General features: G+C 39.0%; 1 protein-coding gene across 6 annotated transcripts in view; it reads left to right on the forward strand.

Moving 5' to 3' along the window:
* The window catches only part of LOC111346135 (tyrosine kinase receptor Cad96Ca), a 38,013-nt gene that overhangs the window by 11,810 nt on the left and 4,118 nt on the right, over positions 1 to 22,085 (forward strand). For 2 of the 6 annotated variants that reach the window (XR_015990086.1, XM_088728825.1), the window contains exons 3-14: positions 5,696 to 5,950; positions 14,015 to 14,281; positions 14,887 to 15,180; positions 15,743 to 16,051; positions 16,136 to 16,447; positions 18,052 to 18,140; positions 18,485 to 18,540; positions 19,090 to 19,250; positions 20,007 to 20,120; positions 20,611 to 20,629; positions 20,789 to 20,819; positions 21,348 to 21,651. Coding sequence is in view for 5 of the 6 variants with exons in the window: in XM_088728825.1 (XP_088584951.1) it covers positions 5,696 to 5,950; positions 14,015 to 14,281; positions 14,887 to 15,180; positions 15,743 to 16,051; positions 16,136 to 16,447; positions 18,052 to 18,140; positions 18,485 to 18,540; positions 19,090 to 19,250; positions 20,007 to 20,120; positions 20,611 to 20,629; positions 20,789 to 20,819; positions 21,348 to 21,651 (2,211 nt within the window). In the remaining variant the exon portion in view is untranslated. Of the gene's footprint in view, positions 1 to 5,695; positions 5,951 to 14,014; positions 14,282 to 14,886; positions 15,181 to 15,742; positions 16,052 to 16,135; positions 16,448 to 18,051; positions 18,141 to 18,484; positions 18,541 to 19,089; positions 19,251 to 20,006; positions 20,121 to 20,584; positions 20,630 to 20,788; positions 20,820 to 21,347; positions 21,652 to 22,085 lie in introns of those variants that run through there. The other 4 variants (XM_088728826.1, XM_088728827.1, XM_088728828.1 and 1 more) reach the window with 4 other exon arrangements.

The following is a 22,085-nucleotide window of genomic DNA, read 5'->3' on the forward strand; positions in this document are numbered from 1 at the left end:
GGTGGATCTTTCTGAGAGCTCGGTCTGCGTTTAAGATTTCGACAAGGCAACGAAGTAAATCGAATCTGATACGTTGTTAACATAATGGCTACTTATCTATAAACAAATGATATCCAGCCAAAAGTTGCAACTGAGGCACCACAGAGACATGTAAGTACTATCAAGTTTCTTCCTAGATTTCTTTTGTCAGAAAGTTCGACTGCATGCGCCCTTGATGTTCACTAACTGCTGCGTTTCCTCGAGAATGTTCCAAATATAGCTGCGAAAAAAAGTTCTCAAAAATGGTCGAGCTTACGCTATTCAAATATTCTCTCCTCGTTCACGTTCGAACTATACTCTCTGGGAAATTTCCTGTAAATTTTAAGTTATTTAAAGTTAATAAAACAAAGATGTGGTGTACGGAATTTTGATGATATAGACTAAAAAGCTGGAGGTAGATGTAAATTTCACGTCAGCACGGGCTATGAAATAAATTGCCCAAAATTTTTATTACTTATTTTGGAGGTTAAGTGATGGCTTTCACTGCCCATATAAGGGTAATGGTCAAAAGTGGTTGCTTATTTTTGGACTTTGTCAAAACCAGAAAAAGTCGTCTTTACTTAAGTGAGAGGTAAGGGAAGAAATGAGATGAAAAAGTAAAAACAACTCAATTTTCTAGAAGTCTCATAGATATAAAATACAACACAGTTGATTGAATTTGCAGATGGATTTTCAGTTTGTCACAGCAGAAATGCAAAGTTAGCTAATTAAGAGCGGTCGTCCGTAAATTTCGCCCGGAGGCGTGCAATATGAAAAAATAGAAAATCCCCAAACTTTACCAGACGATAGGTCTGGATGAACTATTTCTAGAAAAAATACTTTGAGTTCAATTGCATTATTAATTTTTGCGAACGGCGGCAAAATCGGTTTTGTGGCTATCACGTCAGTTTCACAAAAGTGTAGACAGCCATTATTTGAACGTCGCTTGAAAATAAAGAAAACCATAAATGTGACCAAATATTTTCCGAATGGAAAGAACAAGTATTTACAAACAGTCTGAAGTGTTCTTTGTTCGATTCCGTTGCAATATCCATTTTTGGGGAAGTTTTGTTAATGCAATATCTCACCCATTTTGGCGGACAAAAAATGGCAAAATTGAGATGGTAAAATCGCACATTGGTACATGGCATGGGTCATCCATGGGCGAGTCATCCTACAACCCTACATCACACAAAGCTACAACTATCAGAACTCTAACACGACGCGCACAACTAGTATGCGACTCGACAGACAGCTTATCCGACGAGGACAAATACCTTCACGGTGTTTTTACGAAGAACAACTACAACAACGACTTCATACGACGAAACACTCACCGACCCACTACCACTACCGAAACAAACGACACCGCAACCCCTACGACTACAGCAACCATACCGTACATAAAAGGCATGTCTGAAAACATCTCGCGCATCTTACTACCCTTCAACATCCGCGTCGCCCACAAACCCATCACCACACTACGTCAGTTACTAACCAACGTTAAAGACAAAGACGAACCGAGGAACAGACAGGGAACGGTTTATAAGATCAATTGTTCCGACTGCCAAGCCTTCTACATCGGTGAGACTGGCAGAAACCTCACAACAAGACTGACTGAACACAGACGGGCGACGAGGAAAGGTGATGTTAGCAATCACATTGCTGAACACCATCGACTTACCAACCACAACATTGACTGGGACTCTGCGCAATGCCTAACCTACAGCACTGACTATTTTCAACGACTGACTCTGGAAAGCTGGTTTACTAACTTAGAACAGACCCCCGTAAACAGATGTCAACAACTACCCGCTCCATACAAACGACTCATTCACGACATAAACATCACAAACGACCGAAAAAGAACGACCTAACTTTACCGACAGATCGAAACAGACCAATCACGACCGACTTACGTCACTTGAGTCTTACAGCCAATAACATCACGGCAAAACCAACCGATCGTTTCACACGAACTGGAATAAGAACATTCTACTGACAACAATCATTCACTTGACTCTGATGATGACTTCCGCACAGGTTGTCGAAACGTCAGTCACTACCACCGACAACAGTCCTTCTCAGGACTACACTCACCCGGACGATCAGACTACACCTTCACATGTTACCCCTGGGTTCAAACCATTTACTGCAATATCAAGCTAGTTCAGCGAAAGAACAATGTTTCTTCTTCAAATAACTCCAATAAAATTTTTGGGCTACTCAAACTACGAAATTTTAGGACCCCAAACAAGCAAGAGTGACTCAGCTAGAGATCAAAACGCGCCATTCCTTGTCACGCAATTGAAGGTGAAAATCAACAATGCGCACGTGGAAAAGACAACAGGCGACTTTGGGAGCGAAATATCGTTACAAATCTGAATAAAAAGTTAGCTTTGATCAACATTAGTCGTTTCTGTTGCTCAGGCTAACTGAGATTTAAAATTTTAGCGGTTATTTTAGAAACAAAGCAAGCCAAAATGCAACATCGTCCATTTCGAAGTGGCCAAGGACGGACACAAACCGTAAAATACAGCACAACATCTGTCATTGCTGATGAACTAAACAATACTAAACAATGAAGACTATAGTGAAATATCCGATTTCACCAGTGAACTCGATCTAACACAATATTGTATAACATGTCTTGAGTACAGATAAATACAATGTGTGGTTCCAGAAAATATCCATACCTCCTTACGGAAGACTTTTTGATTTGCACCCCCCACCTCCCCAGGATTTACGTTCCAGGGGTCTTTGATGACCCCCCATCCCCCAGAAATTTCCACAATTTTAACCGGGGACTTCTTACCACCCTCTGAAATTAAAAGTGGTTTTTGAACTTATAAAAAGAAAAAGCGAATACTAAATTGGTTACGTAAATGCGGTAGAATTTTATTACAACATTGAAAACATTAAAGTTAACTTTAAGAAAAATATAGCGCTTTGTTAAGCTTATACTTTTAGCTTCTTCGCCATCATTTTGGCAAATCATATCCGTGTTGCTTTTATGTAAGATTATAAGCTTAAACATCTGGGTTGCAGAATTTAAACTGATTTAAAACGTCGACTGTTCCATGTACGTTTTCGTGCTAACTCCGATGAGAACGTTTTACTCGCTTGAACAACTTTAATTTACAAACGATAGTAAATAAAACAGAAACTTACAAGGTTACTTTGCCTACACATTTTGTCACTTTGTTGAGGTTGATTCTTATTTAAAGACCGAAAACCTCCCTAGCACACACATCTTGACTGGGTTTCGTGAACATCGTCACGATTTACTACAGTAGCTAGGTAGTCGGGCCTTCTGAAGGTCGAGCAAGAAATGGGAACGAAAGTACTCCAACAACTGTGAATAATAACTCCGTTCCTAACTTTGGGAGGTTGTAGCGCTATCTAACTCAAAGAAAAACAGAAACATTAAAGCTTATAATGTTCACTTAATGTCAATGGCCAGGAGTACTGACTTTTGTTTCAAAACCAAGTACGTGAGTATGTTTTTGCGCTTCAGATGGATCGTATATTGCTTTCAATGTTTTGTACGTGGTTCGTCACCCTTTGGAAAAGTAGTTTCCCGCGAAACCCCCTACCCCTCGGAAATTACTGCCCTTGAATCCCCTCTTCCCCTCAAAATTTCTAATGATCTTCCGTAGGGGGGGGGGGGGGGTATGGATATTTTCTGGAACTACACAATGTTCCAAAGGCTAAATACAATCTTGAGACATTTTGAACATGAATCAACTAAGGATTTAGGCAGAGACTAAACAATTGGATTGAGATAAGTACACATTAACTGTATCATTCTTGAACCTAAACTCTAAGACATATAACAAAGTCAAATGTGACATACCAAATCCTTAGTAAAATTGGTCTCTAACTTGAGGTTACACTGGAGTTACTTCTTGTGACCAAGAGGTCCTGAGCTTGTAAGTGCAGGTCTTGACACTCTGAACTAAACTAACTGTATTTCTTTAATAAGAAATCGAACAATATCAAGAATTTCTTATGATTTTGACGTTAGGTGTGATAGTGTGACCTAAGGGAAGTTTATGATGCAAGTCCTGTGTGTAAGATGAAGAAAATTCTTATGACTTTGAAGTTAGGTGGGATAATGGGATCTAAAGGTAATTTATGATGCAAATCCTGTGTGTAGGATGAAGGAAATAGTTTCTGCATATGTAATTCTAAACCTATGACAATTTTGCAATGCCATGTACAATTGTGAGCCTGGTTACAGTATGGTTTTAGTACCCACTGTGTTTAGGCACTACTTTATGGCTTTTGTCACCATTGTTTGTAGGCACGATGTAGGCACTATGTTATGGCTTTTGATTCCAGCGTGTGTAGGCACTATGTTATGGCTTTTGTGCCCACCGTCTGCTGGCTCTGTGTTATGGTGTTAGTGTCCATTGTTTGTAGGCACTATGTTATGGCTTTTGCGCCCAGTGTGTGTTGGCACTATGTTCTAGCTTTTGATCCCAGCGCCTGTAGGCACTATGTTATGGTTTTTGTGACTACCGTTTGTTGGTTTTGTGTTATGGTTTTAGTGTCCTTTGTGTGTAGGCACTATGTTATGGCTTTGATGGTAACAAGAGTACGACGTAACATTTATAGTGTCATGTTATGATCACGCTCGTCATGGTCTACTTTCCTTCTTGTTTCTCTCCTGTAAGCGGACATACACCCTATATTTTATTGGTGTCCACTTTTGGGAACGCTCTACTTCGGAACAATTTTTTCTAATTATTGAGGATGGTTACTTACGAGAGAGTTGACTATAGGGGAGACATTGCTACGTTCAGTCAGAGAGACAGTAGAGTTTATACAGCAAAGGGTCTTTTAGTGTTACCAACTTCACGATAAGATAAGAAACACTTAGACTTCTGCTTGGGCTTTTGAAAATGCGAGAGATCTGTTATTCTAAATAAATTGTTTAACCTTAGTTTAAGCAAAATAAGTGTTCTCAGTATTATCACCCCATGCGTGGTTTTGCCCATTTTGTCTTGGACAGCACAAATGAAAACAAAAATAGCCTTTCATGTTAATCACAGGATATTTAGTATAAAACCCAGCTTTTCCATTGGTTTATTCTATGTTTTGCATCACCTGCAAGCAAGATTTTTGAAAGCGATACTTGGGGAAAAAACACAGAATAGGTATAAAGTATCTGGAACTTATGGAAAGATGCAATATCTCACTTTTGGAAAAGAATTATGTTATTTTCTAATTGACTCAAAATATTCCTTGAGCTATTACAGCTGTGAATTAGCCTCAGTCTTTAGGGTTTACACAAAAGTACACCTAAGCCTTACCTCCCCACCCAAGGTGCCAAATTTACAAAGCGTGTCAACACTCGTATTCATGTCGTTGTTAATTTGCTTTACACTTTTAATACGGAGGTGTACAATACCATTACACTCTGTATCAAGCAAACAAAGGCAAACTTCCTCTTGTTGTTCATTCGAGATTGGTTTTTTCACTGCTACTGAGAACTAGTAGCTCTTGATTATTTGTGAAACTCAGAGGGCTTTCAAAGAAAATTGTAAAGCCAAGAGCCAGCTGGTGAGGAACTAGGGTGTAAAAACTAAGCTTAATTGCTTTTGTTTGTAAAGCTATGTTATCATTTCATTAAGCTGGATACATTAATCTGTGTGCTTTTTAATTTGTTCAGAAAAACCAAAAATTGATAACCCATCTGTTGGTAAAAGTTACAATGAGGGATTATCTGTGAATATAACTTGCATTGCAAGAGGAAAACCTGCACCAAATGTGAAATGGCTGCGAAATGGAGCCATGTTGTCTTCTGCTACTAAAACTGCCAGCTTGACCTTTGCAAACATCAGTAGGAGTGATCATGGAAACTATACTTGTGAAGCTTGTAACAGTGAAGGATGTGAGGATATCCACATAGTTCTAGTTATCAACTGTGAGTATTGCACATTTACAAATCATTTGTTAAAATTGCATCGTTTTTAGTGGTAGAAATCTGCAGATATTTTTTCCATGATTATGCATCATTTGTCGGGATCCCGACAAAAAAAAAGATTTTGAGAATGTATCCACAGAGTGTTTTAAAAAAATAATAATGGTTTATAAAATTGCAAGAACGTTTTCCATGTGTTTAGTTACTGCACTTTATACCTCTACTCTTCATTCAAATGCTGACTGTTGAAATCGACAACACATGTACACTCATGGACCCACAGAAAGTGCAGCCAACAACGAAATACAGAATACATCAATAACAATGTTTCTTTTCAATATTTTGGCTTTATAAGTTACTAAACAAAGCGGCTTGATAAATAGGAATTACTTTAAAGGATTTGCTAGCTCCTTTTTCACAACAACAGCCACTGAAATGTATATAATGGCACTCCTTACACATGTATACACGGACTCTGCCTAGACATGCATCAAGGTTACTGTCCACAATATGCACTTGAAATTTCGTTTCTTTGCTCTTTAGTTAGAGAAATCATAGTAGGTTTAATTTTCCGAAAGATAACATACAAAATCTTGTAATGAATGCAAGATACGATTGAGAGAGTGTTTTAGGGTTGCTGGTAAGGATGGGCCGATACCGATACCAAATATACGATACCAGCGATACCGAGGTCAGATCGGGAAATATCGATACTGCACGTGACCTGCCCGCGCTTTGTCTCTCGCCAGCGACTAACCGCTGACAAGGAGTCTAAAAGACTCTGGGCTCGAGATTGGGTTTGGTTTTAGCTGCAAAATGCACTTATTCGTGTTTTTTGTTTGTCTGTTTTTGTTTTTGTTTTTTGGAAGAGGGGGGGGGCTATTTTCACGCCACAGCTGGACTCTATTTTCTTGAAATTTGATCAGCTATAGCCAGAGTACTCAAAAAACGCCTTCCCCTCATTGCAAACAGACAATTTTAGCATGCGTCTGACATAGTTGGTGTGGCACAACAATCTCTGTTATTATCCTAACGTTAGTGAATCCAGTTTAAAAACTTTTTTGGTGATGGTCTTTTCTTCGGGATAAGGCCCTGTTGCTAAGAGAATTTCAACAAATGAGTGATGATAGTACTAACTTTACTGCTGGTTTATCAAGTGCGTGACGATAACTTTTTCTGCCTCAAACTGATCTCGGAAGGCACAACAACAGTGGGCGAAAGACTGGCTTGGTAGAGACGACTCGGCAGCGGGAACGGTTTCGCCACGATTTCCTGGTGCACGGCGATCTGCTACAAGTGAGCTTTTAAGGACTTCAAGGATAAGAAAGAGTTTTGTTCCACAGTAGTTTGACAAAAAGTCAGGCCAAAAACCGAAATGACCTCTAACGTACTCAACTTCATAATCACTACTGTAATCGTCAAAGCCTCGCAATGTACTTGCTTAAGTATTATCGAGCGCGTGGTTGTATTGTTTTCTAAATTTACAATATTTGAATAAGAACACAAAAGAGCGGAAGAAGTCTCTCTGAAATAGACTGATTTTTACTTTGATATTGTATCTCTTTCTACGACGGAAAGAAAGCGGATACAATAAACTCCAGGCCATTAAAAATAGGAAACTTAGGAGAGAATTTACAGCTCCGATATTGAAAACATACCTATCTTAATTACGATAGAATAATTGAGAAGTCTCTGCTTATCTATGCAAGGTTAGTGTTAAGTTCGATCGTATGAAAGGAATTGAAATTACGAGTACAAATTCAGCAGCCAACTACCATGGGAACCAATTTTTCCAAAAAGACCATTAACACTTATATTTACCCAAAAATTTCATTAGCAATGAACAACATAGGTGTACAGTGAAGACAAAGTAACAAAGAAAAATGTACTAGTTGATTATTAAAATTATTCACAAGAGTGGCTCGTTTTGCTCGGTAGTGGTAGCAAAGGAGCAAACGAGCTAAACGAGCGGGAGGACGCAGGAGGATGCAGTGAAGCGGACACAGTGATGCGGACACAGTGAAGCGGACACAGTGAAGCGGACACAGTGAAGCGGACACAGCGATGCGGACACAGTGAAGCGTACAGAGTGAAGCGGACGCAGTGAGTCGGACGCAGTGAGTCGGACCCAGTGAAGCGGACACAGTGAAGCGGACAGAGTGATGCGGACACAGTGAAGCGTACAGAGTGAAGCGGACGCAGTGAGTCGGACGCAGTGAGTCGGACCCAGTGAAGCGGACGCAGTGAAGTGGAGGCAGTGAAGCGGACACAGTGAAGCGGACACAGTGAGTCGGACGCAGTGAGTCGGACTCAGTGAAGCGGACGCAGTGAAGTGGAGGCAGTGAAGCGGACACAGTGAAGCGGACGCAGTGAGTCGGACCCAGTGAAGAGGACGCAGTGAAGTGGAGGCAGTGAAGCGGACCCAGTGAAGCGGACGCAGTGAGTCGGACGCAGTGAGTCGGACTCAGTGAAGCGGACGCAGTGAAGTGGAGGCAGTGAAGCGGACACAGTGAAGCGGACGCAGTGAGTCGGACGCAGTGAGTCGGACTCAGTGAAGCGGACGCAGTAAAGTGGACACAGTGAAGCGGACACAGTGATGCGGACACAGTGATGCGGACACAGTGAAGCGGACACAGTGAAGCGGACACAGTGAAGCGGACACAGTGATGCGGACACAGTGAAGCGTACAGAGTGAAGCGGACGCAGTGAGTCGGACGCAGTGAGTCGGACCCAGTGAAGCGGACACAGTGAAGCGGACAGAGTGATGCGGACACAGTGAAGCGTACAGAGTGAAGCGGACGCAGTGAGTCGGACGCAGTGAGTCGGACTCAGTGAAGCGGACGCAGTGAAGTGGAGGCAGTGAAGCGGACACAGTGAAGCGGACGCAGTGAGTCGGACCCAGTGAAGAGGACGCAGTGAAGTGGAGGCAGTGAAGCGGACCCAGTGAAGCGGACGCAGTGAGTCGGACTCAGTGAAGCGGACGCAGTGAAGTGGAGGCAGTGAAGCGGACACAGTGAAGCGGACACAGTGAGTCGGACGCAGTGAGTCGGACTCAGTGAAGCGGACGCAGTGAAGTGGAGGCAGTGAAGCGGACACAGTGAAGCGGACGCAGTGAGTCGGACGCAGTGAGTCGGACGCAGTGAAGCGGAGGCAAATTTCACAAAATTTATCATCAGTTTCTGAAGTGTGAGTGCTTATTTATCTGTTATTCAACATGGGAGACATTGTTAAGTTTTAAAGAAAACCCAACGATAACGTCAGAAGGCAGTTGCAAGATTTAGCGACAGATTTCTAAAATTTCAAGAACAAGATGGCGGAAAAGAATGAATCCGTTAAAGCATCTTTACCGACTGAAAATGATGTTCAATACCCATTAATGGTTATGATGCTCTTTTGCAGTCCAAAACGAATATGGTAGATGATTTACTAAACCTATCGGAGCGATTGGATATATTGACGGAGAATATCACAAGGATCGACAAAGCCATCGACGAAATGCTGTTCTACAGTTACCAATATATTATGAATACATATAATACACGATCCTCGCAGTAGATAGCGCTATTTAAGCAATAGCGAAAATCAGACCTGAAAAAAATCAGGCCTGTACGGGATTCGAACCACTGACCTCTGCGATACTAGTGCAGCGCTCTACCAATTGAGCTAATAAGCCAACTGGGAGCAGGCAGTTGAGTAAATCCCGTACCGCAGTTCAAAATATATGAACTTCATATATTTCATTGTATCTGAATATAATATGAAAATAGTCTGTATCCCACACATTAGAATGAATCTTTCGAAGAGACTGTGGAACTATGTGTCATGTCATTCTCGGCCTTGAGGGTCGAAACACCAATCTCTCATATAGACATAGAACCCAGGGTCCCTCAACGAAACAACAAGAGCAGCAATGGCCGCTGAAGACCTAATCCAGTCATCTACAAATTCGCGAGAAGGATCGTGAAAAATTCTTAGCCACGAAGAGCAATACCAGTACTCTAACATTGGATGATTTGGGTCCACCCACTACGGCAACCGTTGATCGTAGCGCGATCTACAGCCACCTAAGTTACAGGAGTTGCTATATGCCGCAAAAGTCCACCTGCAGAAGTCGTTCAATTAAAAGTGGTACTGAGCGAATGGGGCGGCTGTATATCTTCGCAAGACAGATACATCTGCATGACTCCGGCTGAGATCAACAAATGATTTGGCAAACCTAAGAACACGTGAATCCTCTCCATCTGGCCATCAATCCAGCGATGGCTGGCTGAAGCTTGAACTGTAAACAACTCATTTTTAGCCGCTAAGTGCACTTTTATCTAATTTAGTCCTCGTAATATTGTAATTCCTAAAACATGGAAGGTACGAGTAGACGTTGATAAATCTAGACGATCTTTCTAGAAAGAACTGTCATATTTTAGCTCCACAGGAGATTTACCCGAAAGATTTCCATATAACCCCATACATTAATTATGCATTCCATAAAAGTTTCTTTGCAACGCTCCATGCAAAATTAATGTATGGGGTTCTATGGAAATCTTGCCAGTTTTCGAGTATTTATGACCTGGATTTGTTTACTCTTAAAACACAAGTATAGATCATAATCTTTTTCCTATGGGACAGTTTCGTATGCGAATACGCAGCCGATATTTCTCCCCGCATAGTTTCACGGAAATGGAAACCAAGCATTTGGAAGATGAAATTAAGACAAGTTTTTTCTGTTTTTCACAAGAATGTAGTTAGTTTAGTCCGGTACCTTGAAAATCTTCAAACTCATCTTTTGCTTCAGCTTGATTTTCGCTTTAATGTTATTGGTGTCACAAAAATTACCAATTCCAATTTTAACACATGTAATGCAAATATTCCTGGCCATGTTTTCGAATGTGCTCCCCACACCTCTAGCGTCAGGTAGTGTTGGGTTGTTTATTGACCAGACATTAAGCTATTGTGTTTAAGAAAAGATCTCGAGTGAAGCCTTTCAGTCGCTGTGGACTGAGATTTCTTTTATCAATAAGAAAAGCGTTATTTGCGGCTACTTATACAGGCAGCAAATTCACCTAAACACTTTCAGCAATATTTTGATGAAACAAGTGAAAAATTTACTTCTTCGGGAAAACACGTTGTTATCATGGGTGAGTTCAACATAGATCCTCTTAAATATGACTCGTCCTCTTATAGCCAAAACTTTATGTCATCTCTTGAAAACTGTTGTCGAATCCCTACAATTGACAAACCAACCCGAGTTCGTAGCTCTTCTGCTACTCTTATCGACAATATCTTTATCAACGATCCTGACCAAGTTGTGACTTGCGGAAACATAGTATCTGATGTTAGTGATCATTTCTCGGAATTTTGCCTCTTAAAATCTGTGAAGGTTAAAGTAAAGGTTAACAAATTTAAAGTGTGAAACTTCTCGCAGTTTTCAGCCGATTGTTTCACTTTCAAACTTTCCCAAGTGGACTGGAATGCTAGTGTTGAAACGAAATCGTGCGATGTAAATGTTTGTTCCCTTCTTTTATAAACAAGTTTAATAAGCTTGTCAACAAACATGCTTCTATGAAGACAATTTCAAATAATAAAGCAAAAGAGCCTTCCAAACCATGGATAACTCAAGGTTTACGTACCTCCATTTAAAGGATTAAAAACAAATTATATGCATCTGGTGATGTCTCTAAGTACCAAAATTTTAAGAATAAATTTTTTTGCTTAACACGTGTAAATAAACAATAATACTATTTAAAATTCTTTGTCTCTAACCTCACTGATATGAAAAAAAAACCTGGGAAGGAATTAATAGCATACTTGCACGCAAATCAAAGAAGAGTTAATCCATCAGTCAATTAAAGATCCCTCGGATTCTGACAAAGTTACCAGAGACCCTATCAATGTAGCTAATCATCTCAACAAATATTTTTCCTCTGTTGGACCAACTCCAGAAAAAAACCTACCACCCGCAGAGCGCCTTTATGTTGACTTTCTTAAAAGAAATGAATCAACTGATTCGTCGTTTGGTTTTAACCTAGTTACTCCAGAGGAAGTTAGACTAGAAATTTCTTGCATACCAAAAGATTAATCTCATGGCTTATACTCGTGTCCGACGCAGATATTAAAGTACTCTTCAAATCTTATAAGCGGCATTCTGGTGGATATTCTAAATATATATATATTTCAATTGGAGTTTATCCCTCCAAGCTAAAAATGGCAGAGATTATTCAGATTCTCAAACAAGATGATGATACTGACGTTAACAATTAAAGGCCGATCGATCTGCTTTCTAATTTCAGGATCATTGAAAAAATAGTGTTTAAAAGAATGGAGCCTTTTATTGAACAGAAAATCCTGCTCACTCCATCTCAATATGGCTTTCGCAATGTACACTCTACTCTACTCTACTCAAAATGCAATCCTAGATATTGTCAATGCAATACAGACAAATATCAACAACCGTTTATTCTCATGCGGGATTTTCATTGATTTGAAAAAGGCTTTTGATACTGTATATCACGAAATTCTTTTGCGCAAGTTACATTACTATGGTTTATCGCGATGTTATAAAACATCTGATTTTCTTCCTACTTGCGAGGGCGAACTCAAACAACTCAAACTGGTCTTCATGTTTCTGAAAGGTTAGATTCTACCTTTGGAGTGCCTCCGGGTTCTGTTCTAGACCCATTGCTTTTTTTGTTTTCTAAATGACATACAGGAATCGTCAGATAAGCTTAGCTTTTACTTTTTGCGGGTGATACAAATATCCTTTTTGCTGATAAAAATCTGAAATCGTTGGAACTCTACGTAAATAAAGAACTCTAAAGTATATGATTGGTTAACTGCAAAGAAACTGACCTTGAATAATAATAAAAGTAATTTCGTTGTATTTTGCGCTGCCCTAAGGAAACTTACTTATCAACCTGAAATCGTGATATTTGATGACAAACTGAACAAGAAGGTGGCTCTGGAGCATAAAGATTATGTCAAATATTTCAGGATTGATAAAAATTTGTCTTGAAAACACCATATTGACCACATAATTATTAAAGTAAGCAGAACAATAGGATTGCGGCGCAAAGTTGAATATATGCCAAACTCTTATAGCTCCTTGTTTACATACGGTCTGACAGTATGAGGTCAGGCTTGTAAATGTTACATTAACAAGCTCTTAAAGTTGCAGAAACGAGCTCTTCGCTTTATCTACTTTTCTAATTATGATGAGCATGCAATTCCTTTATTTGTTGACGCTCATATCTAACCGCTAAAATTTATTTATTATTAGGAGTAGAAGGGTGGGATGCAAAACCTCAGGAATTGAGAAATCTTTCCAAAAATGCGTTGAAAAGAAAAATCAAACACATTTTATTCAAAATATTAGGTTTATCTGAGATTTTACACAATTTAAAGCCCTGCCAATACTTCTCCTGTAGCTGTATCTTTGATATTTGAAATTAGGTTAATGTAATGGGTTTTCTTGTTGTCATTCAATACTGTCTCTCTTCCTTCTTTAGTGGTTAATTTCTGTTTTAATATATTTTTGTAATTCTGCTATTAATCCGGCATGGTCCGCCTAGATTGGCCTTTGCTATTGGCGGGCATGCCCTTTTCTGTAAAATATAATTGGAAACTGAATAAAGTGTGTGTGTGCGTGTGTGTGTGTGTGTGTGTGTGTGTGTGTGTGCGCGCGTGTGCGTGTACGTGCGCGCGCGCGTGTGTGTGTGAAAACTATGTGGCTTTTTAACATAACAACAAAAGAAACTCGCATGAGTTGAGAACGCTAAATTGACGAAAGAGTAATGAGTGAATATTCTCCAAAAGACACGGAAAAATCACTCATTTTTCCCGTAACAGCTGCAACATGAATGATGCAGGCAGCTCCGAATGCCTGTTGGCCTAGGAATAAGGGGTCGATGGCGACTGTCTTTTCCTTAATAATGCCGTCTACGTTTGTTGGAATAGCTTGCATAAAGGTTGGACTAATAGGAAGTGCGTTATATGTGAAATTTTTAAAATTAACGTAGACTGCAAGGCCACTTCTTCTTGCAATTATTGGTGATTTTGAGTCCTACTCATTTGTAGACCCGCCAAAAATTCAGAATGTCACCGCTTCATCTCTTACGTCCTGGATTGGTCAGACAGTGACCTTAAAGTGTCAATCAGATGGTGTTCCTACACCGACACTCGCCTGGTACAAACCTGATGGAAATGAAATATTCCGTGTCACGAATAAAGAAAGTACAATTCAGCTGCTGTTGAACGACAGCGGTGATTTCGGTGATTACAAGTGCGCTGCTTCTAATGGTTTAGTTCCTCCGGATGATAAGATAGTGAAGATGAATCAGATAAGTAAGTTAAATGGTCGGGACAAGTTTAAGATAACTAAATGTGATGTTTAATTCCTACCCTCCTCAAACGAAATAGGTTCTTAAAAGGGAATCGTTAGTAGGTCAAATTCTGACTGATCAACGGACTATTCCACGGTACATGTCTGCATATCCACGAGTGAATATTCATCGACCTATAAATTGCGATAAAAAGAAGAAACGACTGATTTTTCATTTTCAGTTGCTTGTTGTCTTCGTTCTTCGTCATTTAAATCATTATGGATCGATGAAACTTTAAGAACACTACCTACAGTAACCGGCAAACTTTTATACCGCCTTTTCCCCGTGAACTTTGGAATAAATGAAATATATCACTGAGGTAAACTAGTCCAGTATATTTCTAAGGATCCAGGATCAGCCTTTTTCAAGCGAATCCACTTGTTTCGTCTTTCACCGATTAGAATTCCTGCACACTCTACTTGTTATGAAACAGTGATGATTTAACTACTTGACGTCTTTCATAAGAGCAAGGATGTCATCTTGAGAAGCGAAGAGGAGTAAGGTGACGCAGGCAAATCCATGTCGGCATAGTTTAAACATAAATATTATTGTCTTCTTTCTATACAGAAAAACCCAGCCAGGCATCCATCATATCAACAGAAAGAGACATTCGAGTCAGTTCATTAACAGTGAGATGGACTGCACCAGCTGATGATGGAGGGAGTCTTATCACAGCATACCGAGTGATTATACTAAAGGGTGACACCGAGAAAGGCAGTGTTAATATTACTGATCCTGTTAGCACAAGCTACACTTTTGGGAATCTGGACAGATATACAAACTACACAGTGAAAGTGTTTGCTAGAAATTTTGTATTTGAGGGAGATGCTGCTGTAAGAACATTTAAGACAAAGTCTGAAGGTGAGGAATGCATATTCCATAATGCTATTTTGTAGGACAACTGAGCACTTAAAACCATTCACCTTGTTTCTAACTAAAAAACTTATAATTATGGAGGATGACAAGAGTGTCACCTCTTATCGTAAATAACTAGTATACTTTCGATTTATAGATAATAGCATGAATAGCTGTCTCAGATTTTATCATTCTTAAATGTCTTTTCTAATTCCATTAAATATCGCATACATGAATTACACATCACTATACATTTTATGCTTTTTATCCTCTTCGTTTATTTGCCCTTCCAAATATTCAAATTTATTTAGCTTGTCACCTCAAGCTGCTTTCTCTTTACGGACTCTTGTGTTACTAACAATGAATTTCAAAAATATACCAGAGATGACGAGAGTGGATACTTTGCAGGTCTTTAATGAGATCGGATGTTTCTTGAATTAAGAAAACACTAATTGCCCCAGTTGCAGATTATCATTTGTCTCTGGCAGTAACTATATCAAGATTTTCAGTGATTAGGTGAATAATTAGAGAAGAACTGTGGCGTTCTTTGTTTTTGTGATTGATCCAGGGCCACCGTATATAGTAAAAATAAACGACCTCCCCAATTTAACAACAGCGGATACAATTACCCTGACTTGGGAAGAGCCAGGAAATAATGGAAAAGTTATCACCCAGTACACTGCGTACCAAAGGACAGTGACTGATACGAAGGTGGGAGACTGGAACGAAATAGGGAAAATTACAAATATTAAAGACAGACAACTAGAGGTGAAGCTGAAGAAAGGAGAGGTGTATGAATTCGCCATTACTGCTACCAACGCCGTGGGTGAGAGCTTGAAACAAGATGCATCAAAGATCAAGAGAGTGAAAGCAATAGGTAAACTTCTAAGTTATTAACAGTTGTCATCCTCTTTTTGCCATTTGTAAATGAGGAAAATTATTACTTCCATGGTTTTTTAAGGGACCCCGACAGCAGTGGAGATATATGGCTTGCCTAATGAAACAACAGAAGATACAATTACTCTGAGGTGGAATGAGGCAGAAGACAATGGAATGAAAATAACGCAATACACTGTTTACCAAAGAACAATATTTGATGGGAAACCAGGAAAATGGACGATAATAAAGGAAATCTCAGGTGCTGAAGTCAGAGAGTTTCAAGTAAAGTTGGAAAGAGGAAAAGTGTATCAATTTGCAGTAACTGCGACTAATGGTGTTGGTGAAAGCTTAATACCAGATGAAAGAAACATTCCGAAAGTCAAGGCAATAGAAAGTATGTTAAAATGAATTTTATTTCTCTTCAACAATTACAATATTTTCTTTTGCAACGTGGTTTTAATAGCGGGGCTCCCACGCGCGCGGAGCGCGCGTGGAGCAGAGCCCCATACCCATGCAATATGGTCAACCTCTCTTGGTTTGGTTGTCACGTGACTGACCGAACGTACGTACGTACGTACGTACGTGCCCTCTGTCATGTATGCTATCACGAAAGTATGATATGATCAAATTTGAAAATGTGGCGTCCGCGCGGCCGACCCTCAAAATTTTCAGGTCGGATTTTTCGTTCATTTGCGATCGAGTTAGACTGTGTGGAACTCAGAATGAAAAGTGACAAATGTTATAGAATATTCTGCTTAGAAAAAAATGGATATCAAGGTCTTAAAAGTGACAGAATAAGCTCTCGAGTAAGCGACACCACGATTCTCTAAGGCGATGCGAATTATGGACGTAAAGTGAAAACTTAACTTTCGGACTTCAAGCAGGGCCTAGCGACAATTTGACGATTCGATGACCCGATAAGTATTATATTCGAGTAACAATGTGTTCAAAAATTGTTGTTTAATAGAATATTTTCCACCAAATCGAAGTTTTTTCAGAATTTTTAACATAACGCTGTGCAATTTCTGGCCTTGAAGGCGAGTAAACAACGATCTAAGCATGATGAATTTTACCGCGTGGGCTTTGTGCACGTAAGAAATTCGTACGTTTTTCACTTATAACAGCAAATCAAAAACTGTTTTGAATAAATCTGTCGTCCAGAAATATTTCTTGGCCATTTTAGTCTTGCTTCCATGGAACTTGAGATCTCTTCACACACAGACAAATTCGTATATTCCATTTTGAAACATGATCCACATGCCCATTTGCACACATGCGAAAATATTTAGCGAGTTTTATCTTTCATCTTGATTTTTGAGTTAACCTATCGCTTTTTTCGTCGGGAATAAGTTCTTTAATTAGTCTTCTTTCGCTGGAGCTTGTTTTTTGGAAAAGATGATTTTTAAAAATTTACTGCGCATTGTGCTTGCTTTCTCGGTTTCTCTAAAATTTTGACTTCTCACAAGCACGTGTTACACGTAAGTGTCAATGGGTTTAATCTATACTGAATAAATTTTTGCACTGTGAGAAATAAAATCTTCTGCTTGCATTGGTTTCACATTAACTAACCAACGTAAAGCCCTCGTGTTATGCTTTGCTTTGTGCCCGCTGTACGCTGCACTGTGTTTCCACATTCAAGTATGTGCACTTTATTATGTTTCTCATGTGTTTACTGTAAGTACACAAGGATATGAAGTTATTCTCGAAGCTAAAGTCTCCTCGGCTATATGCAGGTGATAAGTAACTCATTACGCTTAAACGTTCTGTGAGCAAATGCAATGCTACGGTGTAGATGTGTTCGTAATGAGGTTGGATGCGCTTTCTAAAAGTAACACCTTGTGCTTACGGTCGGTCGGACGGTCACGTGAAAAACCAAATTTTCTCGGCCTGCTGGGTTACTGACAAATCCTACACGTATGGGGCTTCGCTACGAACTCCACTATATTTGTGTTTTCTGTTATCATTTCGAAAGACCCTTACATCTACTGCTCTGTTAAGTTTCAGGAAACAGAGAAGTTTACTTAACAGCGACCATAAATGAGAACTGTGGCAGACGTTTATTTGTCGCAGCCAAATTCCCAAATGTGGTGAGATGTTTATTTGGTCTGTCGAAGGCTTGTGTATGATGGTAGTTAAAATGAGGTGATGAATAAATAAATAAATAAATAAATAGAAGAACTGAGAAAAAATAAACAATTAGCAAAAAAAATTGGATGAATGGTTTGATTAAGACCTACTAGTGAATACATAAATAGGTAAATTTGAAGAAGGCTGAACATGACAAGAGACTGACACAACCACAGATGAATGGATAAATTAATAAATGAATTACGACGCGGCTGCATAACTTTAGTATATGGAGATGGAATTGCTGTCTTATACAATGATTTTGTACTTTTCAGAGTGACACTAATAGACATGTACTTTTTAGGCATGCGAACTGGTCGTCAATTATGGCTGTATAGCTGCTCTTACTGTAAACAGCAGGTATTATAAAGAGTAAATATTCCTTTGAATCGCTCAGTAAGGTTGTTTGAGAGATGAGGAGAGGGAAACTGAAACCCCCTAAAATGTGTTGTGTTTAAAACTTGAACGATCTGCATAAAGAATATAACATGCTATAAATTTAGAATGGACTATGTCCAAGTCTATTGTAATCATTTATGAAATTTACGTGCATTCAAGGATATATAGATTTATGACATAACTTGGTGATAACGTGCGCTTTGCTTGGTCAAAAATATATTGTCTATTTGTCTGTATACCCGAAAAGAAGTGAAACAACTCCCGAGAAATGGAGCCACACTGGGCGAACGGGTCGAATTAATTCCCAGATTTTAATTTGGGAAGGGCCTTCGGTTTGGAGGAAATGAAGAAGACACTTTGAATGCCGAAATCAACGATGAAGACTTTATTTTTTCAACGGGAGTTCAGCTTGATTATAAGACCCCAACATGACAAGTAAGTTCACGACGGGGTCACCTTTTTAACTCATAATTCAATAAAAATGTTTTGTTGTTGCTCTTCAATTCATAGGTGTGGCAGTGTTATTGTCAACTTCATAATGTACTTTAACGAAAGTGTAGCCATTAGCGCGGTGTTGACTTCACTGAAGAATGCTGCAGAACAGAACAAATTCGGGGTCTTTAGTGTAAACTCAGCCTCGATCAAACAAGTTTCTTTACCCACTGTGCCAGGTAGAAGCCAAAATCATATTTAATACCTCAACATTGACTCAAATGGATTTTCATATTCTATAAAGTAGTTAACTTTGTTCCAGAAATATAGAGTGCTTTTCTGATACATTTAATTCAATTAAACTTATAATGAAATAACAGAGCGCCTTTGCACCTGACTAGAAACAATAAAGGTCTTAGTGCTATGTAACGAAAGTGTCAAGTAAGATTGTTTAGTCAGCTTATTCAAACAGAGCCTTTCCTATCTTACTGAACTGATTTTAAAGTTTAAACGGGAATTCAGTGAAAGTACAATCCAAGCCAATCATAAGCAATCGAATGAATTGACATTGGTCCAAGAAAATTTTAGCAAGTGACAAAGTTGAAGTACAATGAGTACCGTGTTTATGATTTTATCGTTTAAATGTTTTGATATATATATGATGTGAATTGGTTCATCTGCTGTAGCAGTAATACGAGCCACCTTAACCTTCTCTAGTAAAGAACCAAGACAGTTGCCACAGAACAAATTGATAACACATAATAATAACACGTATAATAATTATGGAGATTCAATTCCTACCAGTAGACTGACATTAGATCGTCTTTAAATATTCAGAATCATATTTCAAGTTTTCTGTCAATTTGTAAACTAAAAATTGACATATTTCACTCACCGTCCTTTTCCATTATCATGAAAGGCACATCGACCAGCATTACTTTGAAAACCTTGTTGGAATTTGACCTCACTAAGCTTTATGAAACCAATCATTTCAGGTCCGGAGGAATGTAACTGCCCATGTAACGACGTCTTGTTAAAGGCCATTATTGGTGTTCTTACCTTCATAATCTTTCTTCTAATAATTTACATAGTGTGGCAACACAGGAAAGGTAAGCGTTCATCCATTAGGGAGCTTTAGCATTGACGACGGCGACAGCAACGAGAACGGCAGAAAAAAATAGGCGTAATGAGTAAAAACAATCGCCTTGCACGTGCGTTTGCCATTTTGGTACATTTCTTTGCCGTTCTCGGCAAAACAACAACGTGAAATAACCAAACTTTAGGTTTTCTCGAGAATGTGAGCGCATGACGGTTAATTTTTCTTTCTTTCTCCTTACTTTAACACCGTTCGTAGTGATATAGTCCTTGAATAGTTCGCCAGCATTTTCGAAGTGAAACACATCGAAATAACCTCGAAAGAGTTACAAAAACCAAAAGTTAGATTTCGACACGACGTTTTCCTTGCCGTCGCCGTCGTCGTTACTAAAAAGCTCCCTATTATTTGTGCTTTGAGATGTGCCGATAACCTCCATCATAAATACGGCATATAAAACTTTGGCTCCTGTCCTTACAGTGTTTTTCCTCTCATCTATATTCTAGGCACTGTTGGAAGGCAGAGGTAAGAATCTGTTCTAATTTAGAATGTCTGGAGACAAAGTAAACGTAGACCTTCCTTGTAAGATTCATAACACGATACCATCATATCAAATATGATATCATCTGTCGTAACTTAACATAAATAAAAGCTAATACAGTTTCTCAATTTAAACATTCATAGGACATACGACGATGATAGCACTGATTATGACGTAAGTGGCAAGCTAAAACAATGACATTATGTTGCTGTTCAAATGAAATATTAACTCAATTCATTTTGGACTCCTTCAAGATTAAAAAAATTGTTTTAATCATTAAGAAGATTTACCAAATGCGTAAATACGCGTTTACGCGTCTATAAACGAGTGGCGGATGAACTGTGGCTACAGAGGCTGTTTCGCCGAATTGCGAGTTAACCTGGATAAGATTTGTCGCCTTTCGGTGCCAAGTTAAAATGCTCGGTTGCGCGTCAAGAAATCAAAGCTCTCATTGAGAACGATCACATCGAGAAGTTACAGTTCAAAGTTTTAGCGAAGATGCTGTAAGTTGTCATCAGTTTCTTTGGCATAAATAATTGGTTTAACAAAGAGCATACTAATCATTAGAATAAAAACAGAAGAAAAACGGAAAGTCTGATATAAGAGCACAAACTGTTTTTAATCGCCAAGATTGACCTACTATTAAATTGAAGACAGGTTTATTCCATGATAAATAATTGAGCGGGTACGTGTAATTCGCAGAATGAAACTGAATTAAAAGATCTTCAATCCAGTCAACCTGATTCAAGCAAACTCGTTCAGCCTCATGAAGAATACATGGATCTCAGAGAAGCTAGCAGAGATAACAGAAAAGCACAAAGTGCCGCTGCAGGTGCTGATTACGCGCCTCTTAATCCATTAACAATCTCCTGGGAAGTTCCAAGAGATCAAGTGACCATAGAAAAAGTCATTGGTAAGGGTGCTTTTGGTCAGGTTGCTAAAGGAATAGCGATTGGACTTCGAGGAAGGCCTGAGGCGACACCAATTGCCATTAAAATGCTTAAATGTAAGATCTTGTTCTGTGACGTTAGTTCAAATTGCACCTTAGACAGTTATAGAACATAGTAAAAAAATTCGGTTTTTTTTTTTCAATTTCTTTTTTCATACATTAGAACCTCTCTAACTCAAACTCCCAATAGAAACGAAAAAGGATTTGAGGCAGTTGGGGTACGAGTTATCACCATTCTTACACAACCAACAATTATATTCGCACGTTAAGTTGGTTTTAATTGAGCTTTTTGATAAGAACGTTCTGTTTAGTAAGTTCAGCTAAATGTATTACGTCTTCATAAATGTAATCACGTTCGTATCAATCGCGATTTAAGACTGGAGATGTTGATCAGCTATATTCTGACACTTTGACTCGGGTTTTTGAGTTTGTAGAGAGTTTCAGTTCACTGAGTTAGAGTTAGCATATAATAAATGAAAATGGGAGTCAAA

The sequence above is a fragment of the Stylophora pistillata genome, chromosome 7 (assembly GCF_964205215.1).
Source record: "Stylophora pistillata chromosome 7, jaStyPist1.2, whole genome shotgun sequence".
In the NCBI taxonomy this organism is placed as follows: domain Eukaryota; kingdom Metazoa; phylum Cnidaria; class Anthozoa; order Scleractinia; family Pocilloporidae; genus Stylophora; species Stylophora pistillata.